The sequence below is a fragment of the Mesoplodon bidens genome (genome assembly GCF_964165515.1).
Source record: "Mesoplodon bidens genome assembly, chromosome: 2".
NCBI classification, from domain to species: Eukaryota; Metazoa; Chordata; class Mammalia; order Artiodactyla; family Ziphiidae; genus Mesoplodon; species Mesoplodon bidens.
In genome coordinates this window covers 105162394-105189518 of record NC_138177.1, presented here as the reverse complement: position 1 = coordinate 105189518, position 27125 = coordinate 105162394, and the positions used below count along the sequence as shown (strand labels likewise).

Sequence of the window (27125 nt, the reverse complement as noted above, 5' to 3'; positions counted from 1 at the left end):
CTGAGTAATATTCCATTGTATATATGTGCCACATCTTCTTTATCCATTCATCCGATGATGGACACTTAGGTTGCTTCCATCTCCTGGCTATTGTAAATAGAGCTGCAATGAACATTTTGGTACATGACTCTTTTTGAATTATGGTTTTCTCAGGGTATGTGCCCAGTAGTGGGATTGCTGGGTCATATGATAGTTCTGATCCTCTATTTTTATTTTAGAGGGTGGGGCTCACCAATACCTCTCTTCAGTTCCTTTTCTCAGGAGGTGCCTGAAAATGCAGTCAAGCCCAAACAACAGAAATCCAGTTGACTCAAGAGGGCTAGGAATTTCTGAGGACATCCAGATTAGGTTATAGTAGTTTCACAGAGACATTTTCTGTAACTTTCTACTGTACATGATTTATATTTTTTATTGCTGAAGAAGTTCTCTGTGTCATATAGTTTCACCATTCTATATGCAAAATTAACTTTCTTTTAGTGTTTTTCAGTGTTATTGTGCTCTTTACAAAATTTTGATATATAGGATTAATGGGGAAGAATTTTACAAATAAATTTTCTTAGGCTGATTAACTAAATTCTTAAGTTTTGTGGTAGTATTATACAAAATTTTTGGCTTCTCTTTTCACAGATGGAGCCCCTGTCTACTGCCCAGCCTCCCAAAATTATTTATTTGTAATCTTTACTTATTTGAAATGAATATATTAAAATAATTATTTACTATACATGTTCATTTGCATTCAAATTTGAAACTTCTATACTTTAAGCTCTGAGGAGCATTATTTAATTGTATTTAATACTATTTCCAAAATACATAAATTTGTTAGAGAAAATTGTAAGCTTATATCTATTGGTAAATGTTATACATTTTATTGTCAAAATAATTTAAAAACTGGTTTAATTTCACTTTTTAAAAAATGAATGGATATATAAGAGCTGAAAAGCTGCTAATAAAAATATTAATGTCTAAGGCAAGTAAGAAGTCAAAATTTTAAACCATGAAATTGAATAGGCAGAAAGCAAGACTAGGATTACAAGTCATGCCTCCCCTTGAAGTTAGTGTATGTGCTCTTTGACTCAAAACCTTTTTTTCATGCTTTGTCAACTAATTGGCTCTGTTTCTTCAAACATTTATGGAGGAACCTACGCATCACAAGTATTATTCTTCTGTCTTCTCTCAAAATCATATTTGTAATTCTTCTAAGCATTCTGCATCCCCCAAATTTACTTATTCTTAATATATGACTCACTAAGTAGGTCTACCCAGGTAAACTTACCTATGATGATGTACATATAAACACAGGTTATCCTAGTTCTTTATTTCAACTGTCTTTTTCTTGTGTGTGTGCGGTACGTGGGCCTTTCACTGTTGTGGCCTCTCCCGTTGCGGAGCACAGGCTCCAGACGTGCAGGCTCAGTGGCCATGGCTCACGGGACCAGCCACTCTGTGGCACGTGGGATCTTTCCGGACCGGGGAACGAACCTGTGTCCCCCGCATCGGCAGGCGGGCTCTTAACCACTGCGCCACCAGGGAAGCCCTCATCTATCTTTTTTCCTGTTATATGGTCATAGGTACATACCTTCTTTCTGTGATAGAGAAGAACAATCCAAACATGTATTAACTAATTCAATTATCAAATAATTATTAAGGGTCTGCTATATGCCAGGCAGTTTTAGGTACTTGGGACACATCATGAACAAAACTGATAAAACTCCTTGTCCTTATGGTGTTTACAATCTAATAGGGTAAGGAGACAATAGATAAGATAAATAAGTACAAATATATAGTATGTTAGTGATTAGAATTAAGGAGAAAAGTAAAGCAGGATGGAAATAAGAAATACATGTATGTGTACATATATAATGCTTTAATTTAGATAAGCTAGCTATGGAAGATATCACTGAAAAGCTGACAAGATCTGAAGAATTTGAGGGAGTAAGCCATACAGCTCTCTGGGGAGAAGGCCTCCCAGGCAAAGGGAACACCTAGAGCAAAGGCTCTGAGGCAGGAGTATGGGTAGGGTGTTCTAGGAGCAGCAAGTTTGGCTGCAGTGGAGTGAGCATGGGAGAGAGTAGCAGGCAATAAGATCAAGTATTAATGCTGGGGTGGGGGGGTAGGAAGGAGGAGGATAAAGAGCAGTTAATGTTGAGAATTGAAGACCATTGCAAGGACTTTGTTTTTTACTATGAGGGAAGTGGGGAGCCATTAAAACATTCTGAGAAGTGGAGTGACATGAATTGATTACCAACATCATTCTATGGCTGTGTTGAGTCTAAACTGAAGAAGGCCAAAAGGAGAAGCAGAAGCATTGGAGATTAGTTAGAAGTCTGTTGCAATAAACTAGATGAAAAATTATATAGACTCAGAATAGTTTGGATTCTGGATAGGTTTTTAAAATGTAACCATAAAGATTTCTTGATGTATCAACTCTTTTTGGACTTCACTAGCTGTCAGAGGTGAGAGAGAGAATGACTGAAATTTTTGGCCTGAGTAACTGTAAGATTGCAGTTGTCATTTACTGAGATGGGGAAGACTGAGAGGAGGAGTTCGAAGGTGGATATCAAGAGCTCAGGTTTGGATATACCACGTTTAAGATGCTCTGTAGACTCTCCACATGGAAATATCCAGTAGGCAGTTGGGTGTATGAGTCTGGAGTTCAGGAAAACGTTCAGGCTAGAAAGATGTAAATTTGGGAGCCAAGAGCAGATAAACCTTGAGACTGGATACACCGAAGGATGTATCAATTGGGAGAAGGTCCAAGGACTGAACATTGGAGCATTTCAACACTAAGAACAAGGATGAAGAAGGAACCAGCAAGAACTGACTTTTAGATTTAGCAACACAGAGGTAACAAATATTTTTATTTTTAGTGATGAATCAACTCCTATGTCTATATGTATTTTATTGCCTCCAAATTCCTATACAAAACCATCTGTAAATTTAAGTTCTTTTAACTCTGAGTTCTGGGGATACTTGTGAATCCATGGAATACCAGAGAGCTAGGCTTCCTCTTGTTGAATCTGATGCTAGAATGAAGGATGGAAACTTTAAAATGTCTTTTAGCTATGTTCATGTGATATCTGGATTTAAACTAAAATGCATATCTCATGGAACTACATTTGATGCTTTTCTTAAAAAATGTAATTACAACTATTTACATTTGTCACAGAATAGTCCTGTGATATCCTAGTTTTACTATACTGGTCTTCAGCCACTTTCTTTTCGATATTTTAGAAGCTACTTTTCTCTGCATGTCTGTGCCACACATCCCTGGCAAATCTCAGTTTTGGATAAAAGCAACTATCTTACTTCTCCGTGAACAGTCACCAATTTCTGGGTCTCAACTGTCTCAGATATGTCTTACTAACACCTTTCCCCAGTCAGCTTTTTCTCCTGTTCTCTATAATTATTTTAAACCTTTTTCACCCTCCTAACCTCCTTCTTGCCTTCCTCCCCCATCTTCAGCCTAGATTGTATTTTGAACTCTATAATAAACTCCCTATTCAAAATCTCTACCCAGATATCTTACCCTGAATTCATCATGTTCAAAACTGAAAGATCAGAAGGAGAAATTAAGGAAACAATCCCATTAACCATTGGAACAAAAAGAATAAAATACCTAGGAATAAAGCTACCTAAGGAGGTAAAAGACCTGTACTTAGAAAACTATAAAACACTGATGAAAGAAATCAAAGATGACACAAACAGATGGAGAGATATACCATGTTCTTGGATTGGAAGAATCAATATTATGAAAATGACTATACTACCCAAAGCAATTTACAGATTCAGTGCAATCCCTGTCAAATTACCAATGGCATTTTTTACAGAACTAGAACAAAAAAATCTTAAAATTTGTATGGAGACAGAAAAGACCCCAAATAGCCAAAGCAATCTTGAGGGAAAAAAACGAAACTAGAGGAATCAGACTCCCTGACTTCAGACTATACTACAAAGCTACAGTAATCAAGACAATATGGCTCGGTGCTTTGTGACCACCTAGAGGGGTGGGATGGGGAGGGTGGGAGGGAGACGTAGGAGGGAGGAGATATGGGGATGTATGTGTGTGTATAGCTGATTCATTTTGTTGTAGGGCAGAAACTAGCACACCACTGTAAAGCAATTATACTCCAATAAAGATGTTAAAAAAACCAAAAACAAAAAACAAGCCTTGAAGGAACAAAACTGAAGAGAGTATATGCAAATCAGATGAACCATTGGATTGAGAAATAATATAGTATGGAATGGGCAAACTGAAACCACCATGGATTAATAATAAACTCTGTGATGAGCAAAAAAAAAAAAAAAAAGACAATATGGTCTTTTACAGAAAGACCTGTATATTTTTATATACAGAAATATAGATCAATGGAACAGGATAAACCCACGCACCTATGGTCAACTAATCTATGACAAAGGAGGCAAGGATATACAATGGAGAAAAGACAGTCTCTTCAAAAAGTGGTGCTGGGAAAACCGGACAACTACATGTAAAAGAATGAAATTAGAACACTCCTTAACACCATACACAAAAATAAACTCAAAATGGATTAGAGACCTAAATGTAAGACCAGCCACTATAAAACTCTTAGAGGAAACATAGGAAGAGCACTCTTTTTTTTTTTTTTTTTTGCAGTACGCGGGCCTCTCACTGCTGTGGCCTCTCCCGTTGCGGAGCACAGGCTCCAGACGCGCAGGCTCAGCAGCCATGGCTCACGGGCCCAGCCGCTCCGCAGCATGTAGGATCCCCCCGGACCAGGGCACGAATCTGTGTCCCCTGCATCGGCAGGCAGACTCTCAACCACTGCGCCACCAGGGAAGCCCAGGAAGAACACTCTCTGACATAAATCACAGTAAGATCTTTTTTGACCCACCTCCTAGAGTAATGGAAATAAAAACAAAAATAAACTAATGGGACCTAATGAAACTTAAAAGCTTTTGCACAGCAAAGGAAACTATAAACAAGATGAAAAGACAACCCTCAGAATGGGAGAAAATATTTGGAAACAAATCAACAGACAAAGGATTAGTCTCCAAAATATATAAACAGTTCATGCCGCTCAATATTAAAAAAACAAACAGCCCAATCAAAAAAATGGACACAAGACCTTAATAGACATTTCTCCAAAGAAGACATACAGATGGCCAAGAGGCACATGAAAAGCTGCTCAACATCACTAATTATTAGGGAAACGCAAACTGAAACTACAATGAGGTATCACCTCACACCGGTTAGAATGGGCAGCAACAGAAAACCTACAAACAATAAATGCTCGAGCAGGTGTGGAGAAAAGGGAACCCTCTTGCACTGTTGGTGGGAATGTAAATTGATACAGCCACTATGGAGAACAGTATGGAGTTTCCTTAAAAAACTACAAATAGAATCACCATATGACCCAGCAATCCCACCACTGGGCATATACCCAGAGAAAACCATAATTCAAAAAGACACATGCACCCCAATGTTCATTGCAGCACTATTTACAATAGCCCAGTCACGGAAGCAACCTAAATGCCCATCAACAGACGAATGGATAAAGAAGATGTGGTACATATATACAATGGAATATTACTCAGCCATAAAAAGGAATGAAATTGGGTCATTTGTAGAGACGTGGATGGATCTAGAGACTGTCCTACAGAGTGAAGTAAGTCAGAAAGAGAAAAACAAATATCGTAGATTAACGCATATATGTGTAATCTAGAAAAATGGTACAGATGAACCGGTTTGCCAGGCAGAAATAGAGACACAGACGTAGAGAACAAACATATGGACACCAAGGGGGTAAAGTGGGGGGTGGGGGGGTGTGATGAATTGGGGGGTTGGAATTGACATGTATACACTAATTTGTATAAAATAGATAACTAATAAGAACCTGCTGTATTAAAAAATAAAATTTAAAAAAATCAGTAGAATGAATGGGAAGATAAAGTTAAGGAGAACTCTTGAAAGTAAATCAGCTAAATGATAGAAATTCCACTAAGAACAGAACAGAAGGAAAAATACACTGCCCCCCCCAAAAAACCCTGAACTAATGCTCTCCCCGCTCCATCAAACTTGCCTTCCCCTCCTACAATCCTCTTCCCTGTAAATGGTGCCTTCTTCAAGCCAGAAACCCCAAGTCATCTTTACATCCCATCTAACACCAAATCCTGGGGAGTCTACTCCCAAATAAGTCCATTCTCCATATCTTTTAAAGTTTGCAACCATTTTAAGTTTTTCAAAAACTCAAATCTGGTTTTGTCACACTTCCTCTCCCCACCCATCCCCACACTTAATTCAAATGTGATTTTGTCACAGTTCTTAAAACCCAGCAGGATCAAAGGATAATATACTCAATGATAATACACTTTAGAGGCTTTTGATACCTTGCACTCATGGTGCTTACTGCCTAGTGGGGAAACTAAGACATGAAATATAACCCTGGCTATAAAAGTAGAATTTAGTAATAAGTGCTATGTAATTAAGTTGTAATGAGAGTGTAATGAGTGTAACAGGAAGACCTAATCTAGTGGAGGCCTCCTTGAGGAAATGACTTTAGGTTGACACCTGAGTGTGGGATGGAAGAAGAAGAGAGAAGAGCCCAGTACAGAAGCAGAGAGAGAGAGAGGAAACAGGGTACTGGGAAGAGCTGAAAGGTAAGTGGCTGGAGATGGGAGCATTGCTGGAGGGGTGGTTGCCGCTGAAGATAGATAAATAACGTAGGACCCTGTAGCTCATCCTAAGAGTTTTGATCTTTATCTTTAAAATAATGGAAAATAATTGAATGGTTTTAAGAGTGTTAACATGATGAGATTTAGCTTTTTTAAAAAGATTACTCAGGCTTCTCGGTGGAGTGTGCCTTTATCCCTTCCACTGGTTCTCAGGAGGAGAGCCAAAAAGTTGACAGTGAGCAAGATTTGCACTGTCATTCCTGGGTTTTATTTCCTTTGACCTCCCTTAGCTCTTTTTTTTTAAAAAATCTTTATTGGAGTATAATTGCTTTACAATGGTGTGTTAGTTTCTGCTTTATAACAAACTGAATCAGCTATACACACATACATATACCCCATATCTCCTCACTCTTGCATCTCCCTCCCACCCTCCCTATCCCACCCCTCTAACCCTTAGCTCTTTCATGGTGTGATGGTCACACCAGAGGTCTGTACCTTGGTTACACCCTAAGCCTTACCTTTTCCCTGCATAATGAGATTTTATACAACAAAAACAAGAACACAGGTATTAAATCTAAATAAAGTAAATGCTATGGTATTAACTCTTCCACACAATTCTTGGTCATTGGGTTACTTGGAAATAAAGACCTTTAGTCCTTTCTTTCACCAAAGAAAAGCATTTTCAGCTTTTTGAGTAAGAAGAGTCTCTCTAACGTAAAAATGCCTGCATCTAGTTATTTATGTTGACCTCTAGTAGTGTGTGGCTTTCTTGTGAACACTTAGTCCTGAGGACCTTTCCTCTCACATAAAGGCGACTGAATCAAGCCATGCCAAGCTGTTAATGACCCTCAGATTTGCCCTTCAGGAAACTGGAGGTTGATTGGTTTTTGACGGGTTTCTCAAGCAGTTCGTCAGCTGTTTTTGTCCTCCCCTCCCTCTTCCACCCTTCCATCTAGGAATGAATATTAAAGAATTTAGAAACATTATGTGCAGTTGGATCCAAAGGCAACTACTGTGCTGAATACATTTTTCTAATTCACATCCACAAATAATGATGAGGTAGTGGTCAAGACTCTCAAAATCCAAACTCAGCCTCCTTACTCAGCTGCTGTGAAACAGATCTTAAGTGCTATTTTAAACCCAATGAACCATGTTGGCTCCAACCTCAGCTGCTACCACATGCTGAGCACTCACTACGTTCAAGAGAATGGAGCTTTGGGGAGGGCGGGAGGAAAGTATGAAAAACATGACAACACCGCAAGTCAAAACTCACGAATCCCCAAAACGACATGGGGGCTAATCCACTGACTTGTTTTGACGGTAAAAGCCTTCAGGGCGGCGCTCCTACTCCTAAATCCTCAGCTCCCTGTACGGGGCCTGGCATTCAGAAAGCACACAGCAAACGTGCACTTCGTGAGTGAACGACCTCCGATCCACGCTCAAGCCTGGGGCCGCAGAGCTCAGACCTCAAGCACGTTCCCGGCAGTCGGACACCAGGCCGGGCCACGTGACACGCTCCAGCCAATGGGCAGTTTGCACGCGGAGGCCCTGCAATAAAAGGCGTGTGTTGCTGCCTGCTAGCGGCCGCCACTGGGGCGAGAGCTGGTGGCGACGTACGGGGGAAGTTGTTTCCCTGCGGCGCTTATCTCTTGCAAGCTGAAGGGGACGGTCAGAGAAGGTCCTTTCCACAGGGGTAAGGGAGCCCTTGCGGGAAGCACCACTCTGGGATCCGAGCCCTCACTGTCACCCTGGGTGGGGAATAACCGTTTTTTCCTCTCCTCTCCTCCCCCATCAACATTGTGCGACAGCAGAGGCAGTTAGAGAGGCCATCCCGGCGTGTGGCTGCAGCCCAGGTGAGCTGCCAGTTGCTTTCCTTTAGCCTTACCAGCTGCAAGCTCGTTGCCCCAGTGGACCCTCTAAAATTTTTTTGGCCTTCCTCTTAAACGCTTGGTGGTGGTGGTGGGTATTTTTGTTTCCAAGGAAGGGGTGAGAAGAGGAAGGTTGGTCCAAGGGATGGCGGTCCAACCACCTCCCCATTTGAAAAACACTCATGGCCTTTGTAGTTCTCTTAGGTCTTGGACTGATGGATCACTGCTTGTACTGTAGTTTCGTGAATGCAGGAGAAAGCACGGAGCTTTAGCTGTAGCTGACTTTTTTGTTGTGTTTATTCTGGGCGTGATCATTTGGGACAGGAAATTTCCCATCCTTGATTCATTTATTCGTTCAACTAACATTAAGCCCTTGAAACATACTAAACTCTCTGTTGGGTGTTGCCTAATCTGGAGTTGGGGCAGGCCTCAAGGCGCTGGCTTGTGTTAAGAATTAAAATGAGGTATGTACAGGGTACTTTGGGACCTGTAGGAAGGGCCCGGGTGGTTGGAAGGGAGCAAGGGAGGGTTCTGGGTAGGCAATAACTGAGCTGGGTCTCGAGACGAAATAGAAGTTAGTCTAAAGAGTGAGGGGAGCTCTGGTGAGGAGGGGAAATTTTCCAAAAGCATAGACGTGTGAGCACAAGAGTAGGTGGGACAGTGGAAAACTGGCAGATTTTTGAACATGGCTGGCACCGTGTTGGGAAAGTAGCAAGAGATGAGTCTAGTGAGATAGGCAAGGGGCCATAAGAGGGTTTGTTTATTGGTATGTCATGAAGGGTTATAGGTTGAGCTGTATGATCTTAAGTTGCTGAACAAAAATCACAGCATCACCAGTGCATGAATTCAGGTGGGAGATAACAAGTGATTAAACAAAAGGAGTGGTTTGGGAGATGGAAATTAGGAACACCATAATTATTCAGAATATGTAAATTTATATTCAAGAGTCAGTTGTTTAGAGGTATTTGATGCCTTGGAGTGGCTGAGATCTGCAGAAAAGTAGTAAAGAAGACAGGAAAAACTGTGGAGGATATTAATGGTTTAGCAGAAGATGAGATTATGAATTCCTCTGGAATTCTAATCTGACCCACCTGTTTGTTCCCTTAGCACCCTCTTAACCTCTGTCACAGCAATAATTGTATGTATCCTGTTGGAATTGCCTATTTATAAGTCTCTGTAAAGAGATTATTGTATCCCCCAATTCCTAGCTCAGTGCTTGCCACCATTGTAGGTGCTTTGTAAATGTTTAGTAAGTGAACAAACAGAATCTGGGGAAAGTGGTATCCTGGAAACCAGAAAAGAATTTCAAGAGAGTCACAATAGTCTAGTGACAGATATAGCTGAGAGGTCAAGTAAAGTATAAGATTCAAAAAGAATCCATTGGATTTAACAAGTAAATATCGTAAGTATTAACCTTAGTGTAAGGGGAGTTTTAGAGGAATGGCAGGAAAAAGTCATGTGTGATGTGGGGAGTAAAGACAGTGTCATGTTTTAGGGTGCTCTGGTGTGAGATACAGAAGAGAGAAGATTGAGACTACAAGGATAGAATAGGATCAAGAGAGGAATTTTTAAGTAGACTTGAGAAAGTTTATATAGAGGGTAAGCTAGTATAGAAGTATTGAAGATACAGGCAGAAGAGAGCAAGGACCTTCAGCAGGGGTGTTATCTAGAGTATCTGGGAAAAGAGTTCAGACAAGAAGATTGAGGGAGGAGCAGATGAGAAGACTGAACCATTGTGAAGAGTATACATTTTCTACAAATTACCTGTTTGACCTTAAATAAAGCCTGATTTTATTTCGAAGAAACCATTTTCTCCCTTGAACTGGAGATGGCTAATTTGATGGTGCAGGATTTGGAGTCAGTATTTGAGCTCATCACAGGGCAGATTGCTTTTGATCTTTCTGAGCCCTAGAGGCATCGGATATTCAGAATCCAAACTTTTTTTTTCACCTCACTATCACCACTTTTATTCAGTATATACAGGAGATAGTAGTATTTGAAAAAAAACTAATAAGCAGACTTTTACAAACCTAATAAATACACAAAACCCAAATAGAAAAAGAATGCTTTGAGGGATATAACACCAGAGGCTTTTAAGCAAAAATAATTTAAAACAGGGAAAAAAAGGTAAATTTCAGGAAATGTTAGTTAAGTATACGAAACCAAACTGAATTAGAAAATCAGACGAGACCAATAGATTCTTAGACAGTGGGGTTTTTTTTATTGTTTTCTTTTTTCTTCCAGTTTTATTGAGATATAATTGACTTACAGAACTGTATACGTTTAAGGTGTACAGCATACTGATTTGATTTACATATATCATGAAGTGATTATCACAATACATTTAGTAAATGTCCATCATCTCATATAGGTACAAAATTAAAGCAATAGAAAAAAAATTATTTTTTCTTGTGATGAGAACTCTTAAAGAATCCAAGCTCTTGGGCTTTCCTAGTGGCGCAGTGGTTGAGAGTCTGCCAGCCGATGCAGGGGACACGGGTTCGTGACCCGGTCCAGAAAGATCCCACATGCCGCGGAGCGGCTGAGTCCATGAGCCATGGCCACTGAGCCTGCGCATCCGGAACCTGTGCTCTGCAACGGGAGAGGCCACAACAGTGAGAGGCCCGCGTACCGCAAAAAAAAAAAAAAAAAAAAGTAAAATAACTGTATACTCAGATAGTTATTCTTTAACCATCTCTTTAACATTCCCTGTTATTTCATTTTCACCAGGAATTTATAGACTTTTCCTGCTGAGACCTCAATTTGTGTCTAAGAAAGGCAGAAAGAAATTACTGTAAAAGATTGGAATAACTTAAATCATCCAAAATGGAGGCATACTAATGAAACAACTTTTAGTACTTACATAGAAAAAGGTTCGTATTTGTTTACAAATAAATTTATCATTTGGCTTTTCTTTTTTCTTTTTTTTTTTTCTGTCCTAGTCATGGTATGCTTTAAAATATGAAATCTGCTACTCTTGAAGAAAACTTTTCTGTTCCTATAAAAACCATTTTAAAGGTGCTTTGAAAATAACTCAGTTTTTTTGTTTTTTGTTTTCTGGTTTCTTTTTTTGTTTGTTTTTTAGGGCATGTACCTATAGACAACGTTAGAATATAAGGACTTGAAGCAGTTGAGAATGTCTCTGCCAAGTCGACAAACAGCTATTGTTAACCCTCCACCACCAGCATATATAAATACTAAGAAAAATGGGCGATTGACGAATCAACTGCAGTATCTACAAAAAGTTGTCCTGAAGGCTTTGTGGAAGCATAGTTTTTCCTGGCCTTTTCAGCAGCCTGTGGATGCTGTCAAACTAAAGTTGCCTGTGAGTGTGTCTTACAATTATGTTAGTTTAAAACAAGTAAAGCCCTGTAAATATCCTCTGATAGAAATATTATGAAATATATCTAACTTAATAAAAAAATTATTCAGCACCACTAAAGAATATCCCAACGAGTATTTTTTCCTAAAACAAAAAACTGGTTTTTCTGAGCATTGAAATTCTCATTTTAGCAAGTTGTGGTAAATTTTAAGTATCAACATATGCTTTCTTGTTTATAGCATATGTCCCTTGACCTTTTGGTGTCAGGTTGTCATAAGTGTTCCCTTCTCCAAGAAGTCACTCTTGACACGTCCTGACAGACTTAGGTGTTTCACATACAGAATTCAACTTTAGGTCTTATATTAAGAATTTTTAGCCATCTGATAACAGAATGGTAAAGTAATTTGTAATATAAGTAGTAAACTGTAGAGCTGGGATCGTACTCTGGATTTGTCAGACTCCATAAATTCTAGTTTCTTTTTCTTCATGCCCTTGTTATTTTCCAGGATGGTTCTACTCTTATATTATTTTGTTATTCTTTCTTTATTGGCTTTTTTTTTTCCTTCTCTCTGAAGAAAAATGCCATGGTAATCAACTTTGTTTCTCATCACAAAAGGTTTTGGTTTCTATATTATCACTTTTAATCAGTTGCTCTCTCTAGTTACAGGTGTATAGCTTCTTAAATTTCTTTGTGAACCAATTGTTGTAGTGAATTCATTCTTACTACTAACATTTAGAATTTCTTCTTACACCATAGGATTATTATACCATTATAAAAAACCCAATGGATTTAAATACAATCCGGAAGCGCTTGGAACATAAATATTATGTGAAAGCCTCGGAATGTATAGAAGACTTCAATACAATGTTTTCAAATTGTTATTTATACAACAAGGTCTGTAAGCCTTATGCTATACTTGCTAATTCTTTTCTCTTACATACAGAGCAAAGAGATAATGTATAAACAAGTGTGCTGATTTCAAATTTCAAGTCTTGATTCGGGGTACATTCCATATTTTTAAAGATAGTGTTTTTTACTTTATTTCCTAATTTTCATGTATCAATATTTGTTCATTTTGTCATATTTTTTGCTATATTTTTGTCTGAATAGCTATAATGGCTTATTATGTTTTAAAAAATAAAATACTAATGATTGCTGGTTTCTGTGAATAAAGTGTTATCTCAAAATGTTCTCTACTACACTTCTGCCATTTTACTTAAAATATGAATGATAAGTCTTATTATACACTAATCTTGGTTAAATTTTTACAGTATGGATCTCTAGTTATAATCTAAGAAGCCAAACAAATGACATACTTGTTTTTTCTTTCAATAAATTTATTTATTTATTTATTTTTGGTTGAGTTGGGTCTTTGTTGCTGGGCGCGGACTTTCTCTAGTTGAGGTGAGCGGGGTGCGCGGGCTTCTCATTGCCGTGGCTTCTCTTGTTGTGGAGCACGGGCTCTAGAGCGCAGGCTCAGTAGTTGTGGCACACGGGCTTAGGTTGCTCTGTGGCATGAGAGATCTTCCCAGACCAGGGTTCGAACCCATGTCCCCTGCATTGGCAGGCGGATTCGTAACCACTGCACCATCAGGGAAGGCCAAATTACATACTTATAAACTTCGTACAAGTTAACTTAAAGATCAGACACATTGTGTTATATCTCAGTAGTAGTTTTGCATTTGTGTTAATGTGTTAGCCTGTATGATAATATATGTGGACATTTTGAACTTAATCTTCACTTTTGTCTTCATCCATAAAATTGGATTTGTGTATTCAATTTTCCTCCATATAGGATTCCTGTTTCCCTAAGTACTGCATCCTTTTCAAGCTGTTCTATGCTATCTAAAAATTTTAAAACTTATATTCCATTTATTCAAAATCACTAGTGACACTGAAATGTAATAGAAATGTTGGTTTAGTTTCCAAGGTAATCATCAGTGCCACCTTATATATAATGGATTTAAGACTATTAGCTAATATGAATTTTTTAAAAATCAGAGCTAATGGTATTCTGAAAGTACCACTGGAAAATTCATTTTAATTTAATAATTGTAAAGAGTCCTCTTACATTTAATTTTTTAAAACAAAATTCAGTAATTTTCCTGAACTACCTAACTTAGAAATAGGTGTCTGCTTTAGGCTTTGCTTTGTAATTTAGTTTTTTCTCAGTAGTCAAGTAAAGCAAGATGAAGACTTCTAAGCAGATAGTTAAGATTTTAAAACTTAGCTCTACAGTGTCACTTTATTGCTTAGTTAATTGAAAATTGAATCACATCAAGTCAAACCATGAGGTACTTTTCACAGCCATGAACAAGTTTTGCTTTAACCTATTTGTAAGGTAGAAATTCTAATTTCTAATACCTTTTTGTATTAGTAGGATTGGTTGGATTTTAACCCTTAGTGCTCAGAATGGCATCCTCAGTCCTTTTTAGAAGTTATAGGGGTAGGATGTTAGAATTTTAAATGTGAGCTGCTATACTTAATTTAGAAGCGATACTGTTTAGTAAATACTGTCTAAGAGTACTATGGCACTGCCTTCACTAAGGTAGCCTGAATTATAGAAATTTGATACAGTGACCATACTGTGTAAACTTATATTACATTTTATATATTTTCTAGCCTGGAGATGACATTGTTCTTATGGCACAAACTCTAGAAGAGCTGTTCAGGCAGAAATTATCTCAGATGCCACAAGAAGAGCAAGTTGTGGGTGGTAAGGAAAGAATAAAGAAAGGTAAGCAAGAAAAGGTTTATGTTCTCTTTCTTTCTCTTTTTCATATATATTTGAATGTGTGTGTAAGTATAATGACTATAATTAAATAATAAGTCCCTGGGAATTCCCTGGTGGTCCAGTGGTTAAGACTTGGCACTCTCACTGCCAAGGGCCCGGGTTCGATCCCTGGTCAGGGAACTAAGATCCTGCAAGCCATGCAGCATGGCCAAAAAAATTAATAAATAAAAATAAATAAATAAATAAATAATACCTGAAAAGAGGTAGACATCTAGAAGTCCTTTTACATCTAAAATGTCCCTTTAAACAATCTGTTAAACCTTGAGCACAAGGATGGCTATCATACAAGACTGGGAGGACTGTATAGATTATGGCCTTGGAGCAAAGTTTCCTATAGAACAGTGCCATTCACTTAGTAGGCACCAAGTAATTATAGTTGCTATTACTATTTTAGTGGATCATGTATCTGTGCTATACTAATTAAGAGGGCTAAACTTGCCAGCATTTCTCTGTGTCAGAAGATCCCATAGCTAAGAATGAAGTGTTGCTGTTGGGTCTGAAGATTCTCTTATTCTAGATCTTAACTCAGAACTTTAGGGGGAGATGTTTTATAGCTAATAATCCTAATATTTAAATATGAAGTTATAAAATTAATCTTAAGTATTCAGATGGGTTTATTGTAAAGGTTCATCAAGATTGTCATAGGTCAAATGTTGGTTTATTTTTGGGTCACTGAACCTGTAAACCTTGGTTAAGTTCCTTAATCATTCCATGTTAGTTTCCCCATCTATAATATCTGGAAAATATTTAACTTTCATGGTTGTAAACTTTTGTAAAGTATATGTTAAGTGGCTGGGACATATGAGACTTGTACCAATTCAGGTGATGGTTGAGGTTGTTTTATTGATAGTATGATGTACTTCTTTGCTGGTTGTTAATAGATCTTTAGGATGGGTCATGACTTATAGCTTGCTTTCCATCCATCCTGTGAGATACTCACTATTTAATAAAGTTTTTATTTTATTATTTTTGGAGAAGATTGATCGTAAGTCTGACAATTTAAGCATAGGTTTCCACAACAGGTTTAAAATAAGCCCTTGTGAGGCAAAAACACATAGATCAGTATGTTACTTAAATTGTTAAAACAAGGTGATAATTATTGCTGACTTAAAATATTATCTCTAGCAAGGTGAAAATTACTTACCTTTAGAATGTTTTCCTTTAAAACAACACTTTAACAGTTTCTTTTTTTTTTTTTTTTTTTAAGATGTTGGGGGTAGGAGTTTATTAATTAATTTATTTATTTTTGCTGTGTTGGGTCTTCATTTCTGTGCGAGGGCTCTCCCTAGTTGTGGCAGACGGGGGCCACTCTTCATTGCGGTGCGCGGGCCTCTCACTATCGCGGCCTCTCTTGTTGCGGAGCACAGGCTCCAGACGCGCAGGCTCAGTAGTTGTGGCTCACGGACCTAGTTGCTCCGCGGCATGTGGGATCCTCCCAGACCAGGGCTCGAACCTGTGTCTCCTGCATTAGCAGGCAGATTCTCAACCACTGCGCCACGAGGGAAGCCCCCAACAGTTTCTTGATGGTTAAGTTGTAGCTGCTTATTTCAGGTGCTCAGGTTATTGCTAAAAGCATAGGTTTCCCTTAGACAAAAGTTCTTTTACTTTGTTTTTCTGTCAGTACCTACTTGGATGTTTGTCCCTATAAGGCACATACTTTGGGACTACAAAAAAGTATAACCACCCTAACTCTTAGTTTAAATTTACATTTAAGTTAGAAATAAAACTTTTTAAAATAATAAGGCAATGCATTACAATAAGTGTCAGGTGAAATTACTAAGTGGTGTGTGCTATGGTTCAAGAGTGAGAAATTGACTTGCACTGGAAAAGCTGGGAAAGGCTTTAGAGGTGATAGAACTTGAGTTTGGCCTTGACAGATAGGTAGGATTTGGCTTTGGTGTGAAGGTCTAGCTTTCCAAGTAACTTTTAGTAGGAGCTTTCTACTGCCTAAGTCATGTCATTTTTTTTTTTCTTTTTTAGTCATGTCATTTTTTATGCACAGTGGTAGGGAAACTGCCATGTGACGGTAGCTAGTCTAAATAATGTGGTTACATGTTGATACTTTATGGCAAAGAAAAAAATTTTTTAATTAGTACTTTGAATTGAATTGGTGTTGATTTACTGATTGAACAAATATTTGGGTACCTCTTATGTACCAGAACACTGTTCTGTATTCTTGGGATATATCAATGAACAAAACAAAAACTTTTGCCATCTCAGAGTTTACATTCTAGTAGTGAAAGAGAGACATACGTGATAGGTTCAAAGTAGGCCTCATTGAGAAGTTAAGATTTGAACAAAGAACATTCCAGGCAGAGGGCTCAGCTAGGGCAAAGGCCTTTTCCCTTCCATCACTTCGGGCCATTGCCTTCATTTATGACCTGGATCTTGCTTCCCTCCTTACCTTCTTAAGGATTTTATTCCTTTGGTTATCCCCTTTGTTTCATGCGTCATTAACCTTTCATTCTCTATCAGGTTAGTTTTATTATACTATAAACATGCTCTAGTATCTCATCTTTAAAACTCACCTTTTTCCTATATCCTTCCAGCCACTGTCCTGTTTTTTGCTCTCCTCTTACATACTCATGAACTCACTTCAGTATAGGTTCTAGCCTTACTACATCACTAGAAAGGTTCTTGTCAGTAGTCTTTATGTTGCTAAATTTAAGTAATATTTTTCTGTTGTCATTTTACTTGATCCTTATCAGTTGCTTTAGAAGGCTACTGTCTCTTGAAATGCCTTTATTTCTTGGTGCACACTAGTTGTGAGGGTTTACTTCCCATTCTGTAGTCTTCTTGGCCTTATCATCCTCTTCTACTCAATCTCTAAATATTGAGGTATTTTTCAGGGCTTGATATTAGATATTTTCGTAAAGTCCATCTGTGTTCTATTAACTCCCAGATTTATAGAATTTGGAGAGTCAGGGATACTATATGTTGTATGTCAAATACGATAATGACATGGAAAAAATAAGAGAACTAAAGAGTAGTGGAATAGAGAGGGTTGCTTTATATAGGGTGGCTTGAGAAGGTGACATTTGAGTAGAGCCTGAAGGGAGTGTTGAAATGAGCCATGAGGCTGTCTCCTGCCAGGCAGAGCAAATAGTCTGCTTATGGCTACCAAACTTGAGGACAGCAGGCCAGTAGTCTGGAGTGAAATAAGTGAGGGGAAGGGTGATAGAAAGTGAGGTTGGAAGCAGCGCAGAGGTAGGGGGAAAAAGTAGAGAGGTCATATGGTTCCTTACAAGCCATTGTGAGGACTTTGGCTTTTACTTGGAGAGAAGATTAGAAACCACTGGACATTGAGCAGAAGTGTCATGATCTTATTTGAATTTTAAAAGATCCCTTTGCTTGCTGTTTTGAGAATAGACTATAGGATGTAAAAAGCAGAAGGGGGCTTCCATGGTGGCGCAGTGGTTGAGAGTCCGCCTGCTGACGCGGGGGACGCAGGTTCGTGCCCCGGTCCGGGAAGATCCCACATGCTGTGGACCAGCTGGGCCCGTGAGCCATGGCCACTGAGCCTGCGCGTCCGGAGCCTGTGCTCCGCAACGGGGGAGGCCACAACAGTGAGAGGCCTGCATACCGCAGGGAAAAAAAAAAAAAAGCAGAAGGAAAGAAGGCCTTGTAGGATGCTACTGCAGTAATTCAGGGTTATTACCACCTATATTAATAGCTGGATTCTGGATAAGAAGATAGAGCAAAAATGTTTGCTAATGGATTGGAAGTTGGGTTTGAGAGAGAGTGGAGTCACAGATGACTCCAAAGTTTTTGGCCTGGGCAATTAGAAGAATAGAGTTGCCTAGATGGAAGGATGGGCTTTTGAAATACAGTCATCCCTCAGAATCCACAAGGGACTGGCTCCAGGACCCATCCGTCGATACCAAAATCTTCGGATGCTCAAGCTCTTTATATAAAATGGCATAGTACAGTGGTCCCCTATATCCGTGGGTTGCCTCTGAGTGTTGTATCCAAGGTTGGTTGAATCCGCAGATGTGGAACCTATGGATACTGAGTGCTGACTGTAATAGATTTCAAGGTGATGTGATCCAAATGTCTCCAGTCCTAGCACTGTCTGGGAACATATAGGGCAAAAGAACATGCACAAATGTTCCTTTGATAAGAGAATTATGTTCACATCTGTTGTTCTGTGTTAGCCAGTGATGGACTATCTGAAACAAATGTCCTAGGATATTTATGCAGAGCATTCTGAAGACCTCACGTAGTACCATATAGTTATCACCAGGGTGTCTGAAATTTTTGCTCGGGTTTACAGCAACCTGAAGCTAAAATCACAGAGCTCTGTTAGTCTGAGTTTAAGCCAGGCGCCTTTTTGAATAAAATTGATAAACCTACCATTAATATAACAGGTTTTGAAGTCTCCAATATTATATCTAAATCAGTCTAACTGTTAGCAAGTATGTGTGGGAGGGTTTCAAAGGGGAATGAGAGTGTAAACTGTGTTTATATTTTTAAAAGCTGAACTAAATGTATTACAATAGAATGCTAAAAGAAAAATAGTTTTCGGGTTTACTCAGATACTGACTCTGATTCACACTTTACTAGATACTCAACAGAATGCAGCAGTTTCTGTTAAAGAAAAACAATCCCTCAAAGCAATGGAAAAAATGCTTAAGCAGCAAGCAGTTCCCTCTGTACTTCCCAAAACATCTCTTTCTCCTTCGAACATGGCACAAAGTGCTCCACTGAACACAAAGTGCTCCCAAGTAAGTTTACTGTAGCATTAAAATGTTTCAGTGTAAGTTTGTTGTGATGTCTGTTCCTTTTTTTTAAAAAACATCTTTATTGGAGTATAATTGCTTTACAATGGTGTGTTAGTTTATACCTTTTTTTAAGTTGATAAGAAAATTGATCTTCAGCATACCGCAGTCAATCTTTTTGTCTGTGTACATTTTGTGAACAGAGACCTGGGAGGCAAACCAAATTTTAGAGATTCCTTAGGTAAAATTTGAACTGATTTAGTATCTTTGTAGTATTAATATCAGTTGTCCAACTACTTTTTTTTTCTTTTTTGGGAGATATAACTTTTATTGGCTCACAACTTGGTGGGTTGATAATTTTCTTTTTTAAACTTGTATACCCTAGCTGGTTTCAGGTATTCAGAAACTTTTTTGATATAACCATGACTTTTCCCCCCCCATCTTTCATTGGTCTCAAAGGTTTGTACCAGACAGTTCTCTGGGATGTGGGAAGGAAATATCTGAACTATTTATTTTACCTATGAACGAAAAATTAACCTTTACTAATATTTAATACATGGAAGACTTGGTGCTAAATATCATTTCCTTTTTTTAACTGATAAGGGTCATGATCAAAGTGTGAAAACTGTTGCTCTGAATGTCACCTTATATATAGTTTTCTTTTTGTTTTTAAATGGTTTTGTTTTAGGTTAAAAAGAGTGTGAAGAGGAAACCAGATACAACTCCTACAGCTTCAGTAGTTAAAGCAAGTGGTGAATCTTCCCCAACACTTACAGAAAAAAAATCAAGGAAAATGCCACTTGTAAAAGAAAATGTGCTGACGAATGTTTCGATGGATTCTCAGCAACGATATAAAGTTGTAAAGAATGTTAAAGTAACTGAACAATTAAGGCACTGTAATGAGATTCTTAAAGAAATGCTTGCAAAGAAACACTTGTCATATGCATGGCCCTTTTATAATCCTGTTGACATTAATGCTTTGGGACTCCATAACTACCATGATATTGTGAAAAATCCAATGGATCTTGGAACCATCAAGGTAAATGTTGTGTTAATAGGAGGAACTTTTTTTCTTGATTATAAAAGTAATCTTGTCATCATAAATTTAAAATTCAGAAAAGGATAAAAGAAAAAATCACCAGTAGTCATACGACCTGAAGTTAATCATGGGAACATTTTAAAGTGTATCTTTTATTTTCTTCAGTTCAAACACATTCATGGTTATTTACCACAATGTTTGAGTTATAGTATGTAATACAACTCTGTACCCTGAATTTTCACTTTGTAGATATTTTCTTGTTATATATTAAAAGTATTTTTAATTTGCATAATTATAATACAAAAAAGGTTTTTTTGGCAAGGCATTTATGTGGTTTCTAATCATCTCTGCATTTTTTGGTCTTCTGCCAGATTGGTAAATTTTCTTTATTGCTGATTTGGAAGCTTTAAATTATTGGAAAATTTTAATTATTTATATTCATTTTAAAGGAAACTACTAAAAGAGTAGAACTGTAGCATTTTCAAAATGATGCATTATCTCAGTGTTCCTCCTGAATGACTACTCATTGTACTCCCTGTTCTTTATTATTGTCTAGAAGTTTGGTTCTTTTAAACACAGTTTTGTTTTGTTTATTATCATCAACATTGTTTATTAACATGTTACTAATTTTTGTGCTCACCCTCATTTCTTGCTTCTTACTCTTTCCCCTCTTAGTTTTTCTTTTTGCTGAAATGCCAACTTCAGTGGTTCTTCCATGAGCATTTATAGGTAGTAAACTTGTAATAGTCTTATCTCTGAAAGTATCTGTATTTTGTCTTTATTCTTGAATGGTTCTTTAACTGACTATGGAATTCTAGAATGACCAGTTATTTTCCCTCAGCACTAGGACAATATCCTTTGGCATTTATTGTTGCTGCTAGGAAGTCTGCTGTCAGTCTACTTGTCATCCCTTTGTAGGCAGTCTGTCTTTCCTCTTGCTCGTTGTGCATTTAATTTTATTCATCTTGACTGGAAATTAGCACTTTCAATCTGAAGCTCATGTTTTAAGTTCTTAAAAATTTTTAAGCATTATCTCTTCAAAATATGCTTTTCTACTTTCCCCTAATACTTACATGAGAGGTCATGAAACAATACCTGAAATAGGTAAACCTGAGCTGAGTCTTAAAGGATAAGTAAGACTTAGTAAGTTATAGCATCGGTCCCCAACCTTTTTGGCACCAGGGACCGGTTTCGTGGAAGACAATTTTTCCACGGACGGGTCGGTGAGGGGATGGTTCAGGCGGTAATGCGAGCGACGAGGAGGAGCAGATGAAGCTTCGCTTGCTCACCCGCCATTCACCTCCTGCTGTGTGGCCCTATTCCTAACAGGACTGGGGGTTGGGGACCCCTGAGCTATAGGACATTCCAGGCAGGGGGAGCAACTTGGAAGGCCCTCAGATCATAAAAGCATCCAGAATACAATATTTAAGCCAACATGAGACACAATATGAAGCAATGAGTAGGGGAAAATGAGACTGGATGGAAACTGGGGCTTGAACATGAAAGACCCTCATTGTAGAGGCCTAGAGCTGGCATTAAACATGAGGATTAGGTCCTCATATTTGATTCCTACAGTAACTTCTGTAGCAGCAATGTGGAGACTGGGTTATTTAGGAGGCTATTATAGAATTCCAGGGATAAGAAGATAGTGACTTTATTTAATTTAGTTCTCTGAAATCGTTCCCAGTTGCCAGTGATCTGAGTGGTAGAAAATTATGTTTCTTGTTTTAGTTATGTGTTTCTTTAATTGCAAATGATGTCTGGCATACTGTATTTATTTATTGGCCTTTTGTATTTATTCATGGATTGTCTGTTAATATACACTTGTTTTGCCCAGCAGTCTATAGGATTTTCTTGACTGCTCATTTTTCTTTTTATAGTGGCTGCCTAACTGGCTACTCTGTATCCTCACTTCTATCCACTTTATATGCAGCTACCTAAAAATGTAACCCATCCTGATATTTCTCTTCTGTTCAATTTTTAATGTCTTTTCATTCCCAGGAGAATTTTAATACAGTATAAACCTTTCATTTAGATGTTCAAGGCTCATTTAAGGAGTTTATTTATTCATTGTTTTCCTACAATCAAACTGGTCTATCCAAGATTGTCTGGAAACACTGTTTTTTTTTCCTGCTTTTGTGGTTTTGTTCCTGTACTCTTCTATACTTGAAACACCCTCCTTTGTCTCTACTTGTCAAAATTCACTGGATTTTTTCAAAGTCTAAAAATACAAAACAAGCATAGCAGAATTTTAATGTTTGTCAAATCTGGATGGTGGGTATCTGGTTTTGGTATTATCTATTATTCCTCTGTATGTTTGAATTATTTCATAATATAAACACTTAACATAGGTGCTCAAATAATTATTGAACTGTATTGTTGATGAATCCTGTAATTTTTCCTTAATTTAGGTGAAAATGGATAACCAAGAATATAAACATGCATATGAATTTGCTGCAGATGTTAGATTAATGTTCATGAATTGCTACCAATACAGTCCTCCAGATCATGAAGTAGTTACAATGGCAAGAATGCTTCAGGTGAGTTTTTACTTGTGCTCTGAAAGTGAGTCTCCTCTGAACATAGTTTAAAAATTTTAGAACCATAACTCAAGAGACAAAGAATACGCCCCCACCCCCACCAAGTAGTAAAGCATAATTTATACTCTTAAAATTGTGGGGGTTGTTTGTTTTCTGAGGCATAGCATCCATTCGTAGTAAATCTGTTAATGAAGCTGCCCTACATATAGAAGGTACTGGGGAAATAGTAGTGAAGAGAGGACAGTAGGTATCTGAGAGAGGGTTGACTGGAGTCAGTGTCCCACTGAAGGGAAGGCTCAAGGACTTTTGAGGCTAAGCCATTGGGAGGTAGTAGAATGATGCACCAGCCACAGGGCAGGAGATCTTAAAAGGACTTCCCCTATATAATCTGAGAGGTCTGTCTTACCTGGAAAAAATGGAGAAAAGTTGCTAAGGTTGGTAGGCAGGGAAGCATGAGTCATCTTATATTTCTGGTAAATCTTTTTTTCCTCCAGTTTTATAGGGGTATAATTGACACTGTATTAGTTTAAGGTATACAACATTATGATATATGTATATATTGTGAAATAAGTACCACAAGGAAAAATAGAATTCTCATCAAGATATGACACTGAGGGGCTTCCCTGGTGGCGCAGTGGTTGAGAGTCCGCCTGCCAATGCAGGGGACACGGGTTCGTGCCCCGGTCTGGGAAGATCCCACATGCCGTGGAGCGGCTGGGCCCGTGAGCCATGGCTGCTGAGCCTGTGCGTCAGGAGCCTGTGCTCCACAATGGGAGAGGCCACAGCAGTGAGAGGCCCGCGTACCGCAAAAAAAAAAAACAAAAAAATGACACTGAGGGAATTCCCTGGTGGTCCAGTGGTTAGGACTCTGTGCTTTCACTGCCGAGGGGCCGAGTTCAGTCCTGGTCGGATAACTGGGATCCAGCAAGCTGCGAGGTACAGACAGAAAAATTTTAAAAAATGACACTGTAATGTACCTTTTCTTAAAAGGTGTTATTGCTGCATTAAATCAGAAACGCAGAAGACCTTAACAGTCTGATTTTCCATTATAGGACGTTTTCGAAATGCATTTTGCAAAGATCCCAGATGAACCTGTTGAGAGTATGCCTGTATGTTACATCAAAACAGATACCACAGAAACCCTTGGTAGAGAAAGTAGTGAAGCTTCCTCTGCAGATAACTCTTCTGGTGATTCTGAAGATGAACAAGCTCAGCGTCTTGAAAAGCTTCAGGAGCAGGTAGTTGTTTATATTGATACAAAGTTTTTATATTCTTTCTATGAGCTGCTGCGGCTGCTGATCTATTATAAAATCCTATTTGTAGATTAAAAGCTGTTATATTTAGATCACGTATTAACTGTGACTTTATTTACTTATTGGCACATTTTTAATGTTTAATAGTCTTTTCCTACTCAAAAATCTATACATCTTAAAATTCTGTTATTTATATTCCTAATCACAATGAGTTGATTCTCATTGTAACAATTTATATGACATTACCTGGATAGTTTATGGATGAGATCTTTATTTAACATTTGTTACCTTTTGTGATAAAATGTTAACCTGCTTTGAGCTCAATCCTGAAAAATCAATGATTTAAGACTTAAGACTGCCTGGAAAAATTAATGATTCTTGGTCTGTTTTTAGATGAATATTTAAGTTTATGGGTTGAGTACATGGTAGTCTTTGAAATTTAACATACGCCTTTCAAAATAATGAATTTGTGAAATGAAATATCAACCTGAAGGAAATGAATTTCACAAAGGATAATGTTGACTTTTGAGTGCCTTCATTTTTTTTTTTACTGTCTTTAATTATTTAGAGCCATGAATGTTTAAAGAATTTTTCCTTTATTAGCTTAAACCTGTTAATCAACAGCTACAGGTTCTGTCCCAAGTACCTTTCAATAAGCTAAAGAGAAAGAATAAGAAGTCTAAATGGGAAGAGAAAAAAGAAAAGATTGATGACAGAGATGAAAATCCAAGGAAAAAGTTTAAGCAAATAAAATTAAAGGAAAAGTCCAAGTGCAAGTAAGTATCTTTTTTTTTTTTTGCGGTATACGGGCCTCTCACTGCTGTGGCCTCTCCCGTTGCGGAGCACAGGCTCCGGACGCGCAGGCTCAGCGGCCATAGCTCACGGGCCTAGCCGCTCCACGGCACGTGGGATCTTCCCAGACCGGGGCACGAACCCGTGTCCCCTGCATTGGCAGGCAGACTCTCAACCACTGCGCCACCAGGGAAGCCCTGCAAGTAAGTATCTTTAATGATGCCTTATTAAAATAACATTATCTAAAATACATTTGATTAAATTAAACTTTTGTTACAGTCAGCCAGAGAAGGGGAAACAACAGGTCTTCGCTGGGAAATCTGAAGATAAAGATAATGCTAAACCCATGAACTATCATGAGAAAAGACAGTTAAGCTTGGATATAAACAAACTCCCTGGAGATAAACTTGGGCGAGTCGTTCATATAATACTGTCCGGAGAGCCTTCACTGAGAAAGTCCAACCCTGATGAAATAGATATAGACTTCGAAACACTGAAAGCATCAACACTGAGAGAACTGGAAAAATATGTTGTTGCATGTCTAAGAAAAAGACCACTAAAACCTCATGGTATGTATTTCTTTATATTAGTAGAAATCAGTCTGGTATTTGTGTTAGTTTTTGGTTGTACTCACTCTTTTTTTTTCTCCTAAATCACACAGGTAAGAGAATAATGAAGTCCAAAGAAGAACTTTATTCACAGAAAAAACAAGAATTGGAAAAGCGGTTACAGGACATCAATAATCAGTTAAATTCTAGAAAACATCAAACAAAACGTAGGTACCTGTTTTTAAAATGTTCCTGTAACTATTTAATATCTGGCATTTAAAAATATATATACATTTATTTATTTATTTTTGGCTGCATTGGGTCTTTGTTGCTGCACACAGGCTTTCTCTAGTTGCGGAGAGCGGGGGCTACTCTTCGTTGCGGTGCGTTCGCTTCTCATTGCGGTGGCTTCTCTTGTTGTGGAGCACGGGCTCTAGACGCGTGGGCTTCAGAAGTTGTGGCACACTGGCTCAGTAGTTGTGGCTCGCAGGCATCAGTAGTTGTGACTCGCCGGCTCTAGAGCACAGGCTCGGTAGTTGTGGCACATGGGCTTAGGTGCTTCACAGCATGTGGGATCTTCCTGGACCAGGGCTCAAACCCGTGTCCCCTGCACTGGCAGGTGGATTCCTAACCACTGCACCAGCAAGGAAGTGCATAATGTCTGCCATTTTTAATGTCTTTTCGTATTTTGTAGCTGAGAAAACTCAATCATCCAAGGCCATTGGAAGTGGTTCCCGACTGAGTGAAAGCAGCAGCAGTAGCAGCAGCAGTAGCAGTAGCAGCAGCAGTAGCTCATCAGAGTCTGAAAGTAGTAGCAGTGATTCAGGTTCTTCAGACAGCAGTGATTCCAGTTCTTCAGACAGCAGTGATTCCGAATCAGGTTAGCTGTCCCCTTAAGTATACCTCTGCTTGTGGGAAAATATTTTTCTTGTAATATTGAGACTTATCGTTTGAAGAAATGTTTGTTACTTACCCAGAGTCTATGGTTTGGATGCCACACTTATTATTTAATTGCATGTTGACAATCTGAACTATTTTCCTTAAAAGAGATACTGTGTAAAGTGAAACTTCATATTATACGTATGTGACTTACAGGCTTGTAATGTTGAAAATAATTTACTAGAGGTGGGATAGTCTGATATATAATATCAGATCCTAATACCAAAAAACAGCACAGAATAAAATGCTGATTTTCACTTTTTAATAAAAGATTATTTGAGGACATCTTTCACTTTATTCTCTGATATATCAAATCACTCTAATGTTGCAAAGTGTGCTCTGTTGTGACAATATATTCTGAATTGAATAATCGTTTTGAATTAAGAAACCAGTCATCCCAGAAAACGTGTAAAGCAGATTTTTTTCACTTCAGTGTTTTCTTCACTGTCGATTATCGTCCATTTATAGAAAAATGTACTTTAAATTCAGATTCTCAGTTATGCTAAAGTACCATGTTACCTTATATAGTTTATCATCAACTATATCAAGCTTAAGGCATTCGTGTTTCCTTTGTACTCTTTCTCTGATGGTTGTGTAGTTGACAGGTAATCCCTGCCCCAGGATGCAGACTTGGCAGGGGCATTCCATCATTGTTCACCA

General features: G+C 38.2%; 1 protein-coding gene across 1 annotated transcript in view; it reads left to right on the top strand.

The window, feature by feature from the left end:
* Positions 1-11450: 11450 nt before the first annotated feature.
* BRDT (bromodomain testis associated) overlaps positions 11451-27125 on the top strand; it is a gene marked incomplete at its 3' end in the record, with an annotated part of 48347 nt that continues 32672 nt past the window's right edge. Inside the window, exons 1-11 of the mRNA XM_081224879.1 lie at positions 11451-11844; positions 12599-12736; positions 14465-14579; positions 19200-19360; positions 20043-20393; positions 22805-22933; positions 23986-24171; positions 24790-24962; positions 25258-25547; positions 25640-25753; positions 26221-26391. Of these exons, the coding sequence (XP_081081005.1) occupies positions 11656-11844; positions 12599-12736; positions 14465-14579; positions 19200-19360; positions 20043-20393; positions 22805-22933; positions 23986-24171; positions 24790-24962; positions 25258-25547; positions 25640-25753; positions 26221-26391 (2017 nt within the window). The 5' untranslated portion in view covers positions 11451-11655. The remainder of the gene's footprint in view (positions 11845-12598; positions 12737-14464; positions 14580-19199; positions 19361-20042; positions 20394-22804; positions 22934-23985; positions 24172-24789; positions 24963-25257; positions 25548-25639; positions 25754-26220; positions 26392-27125) is intronic.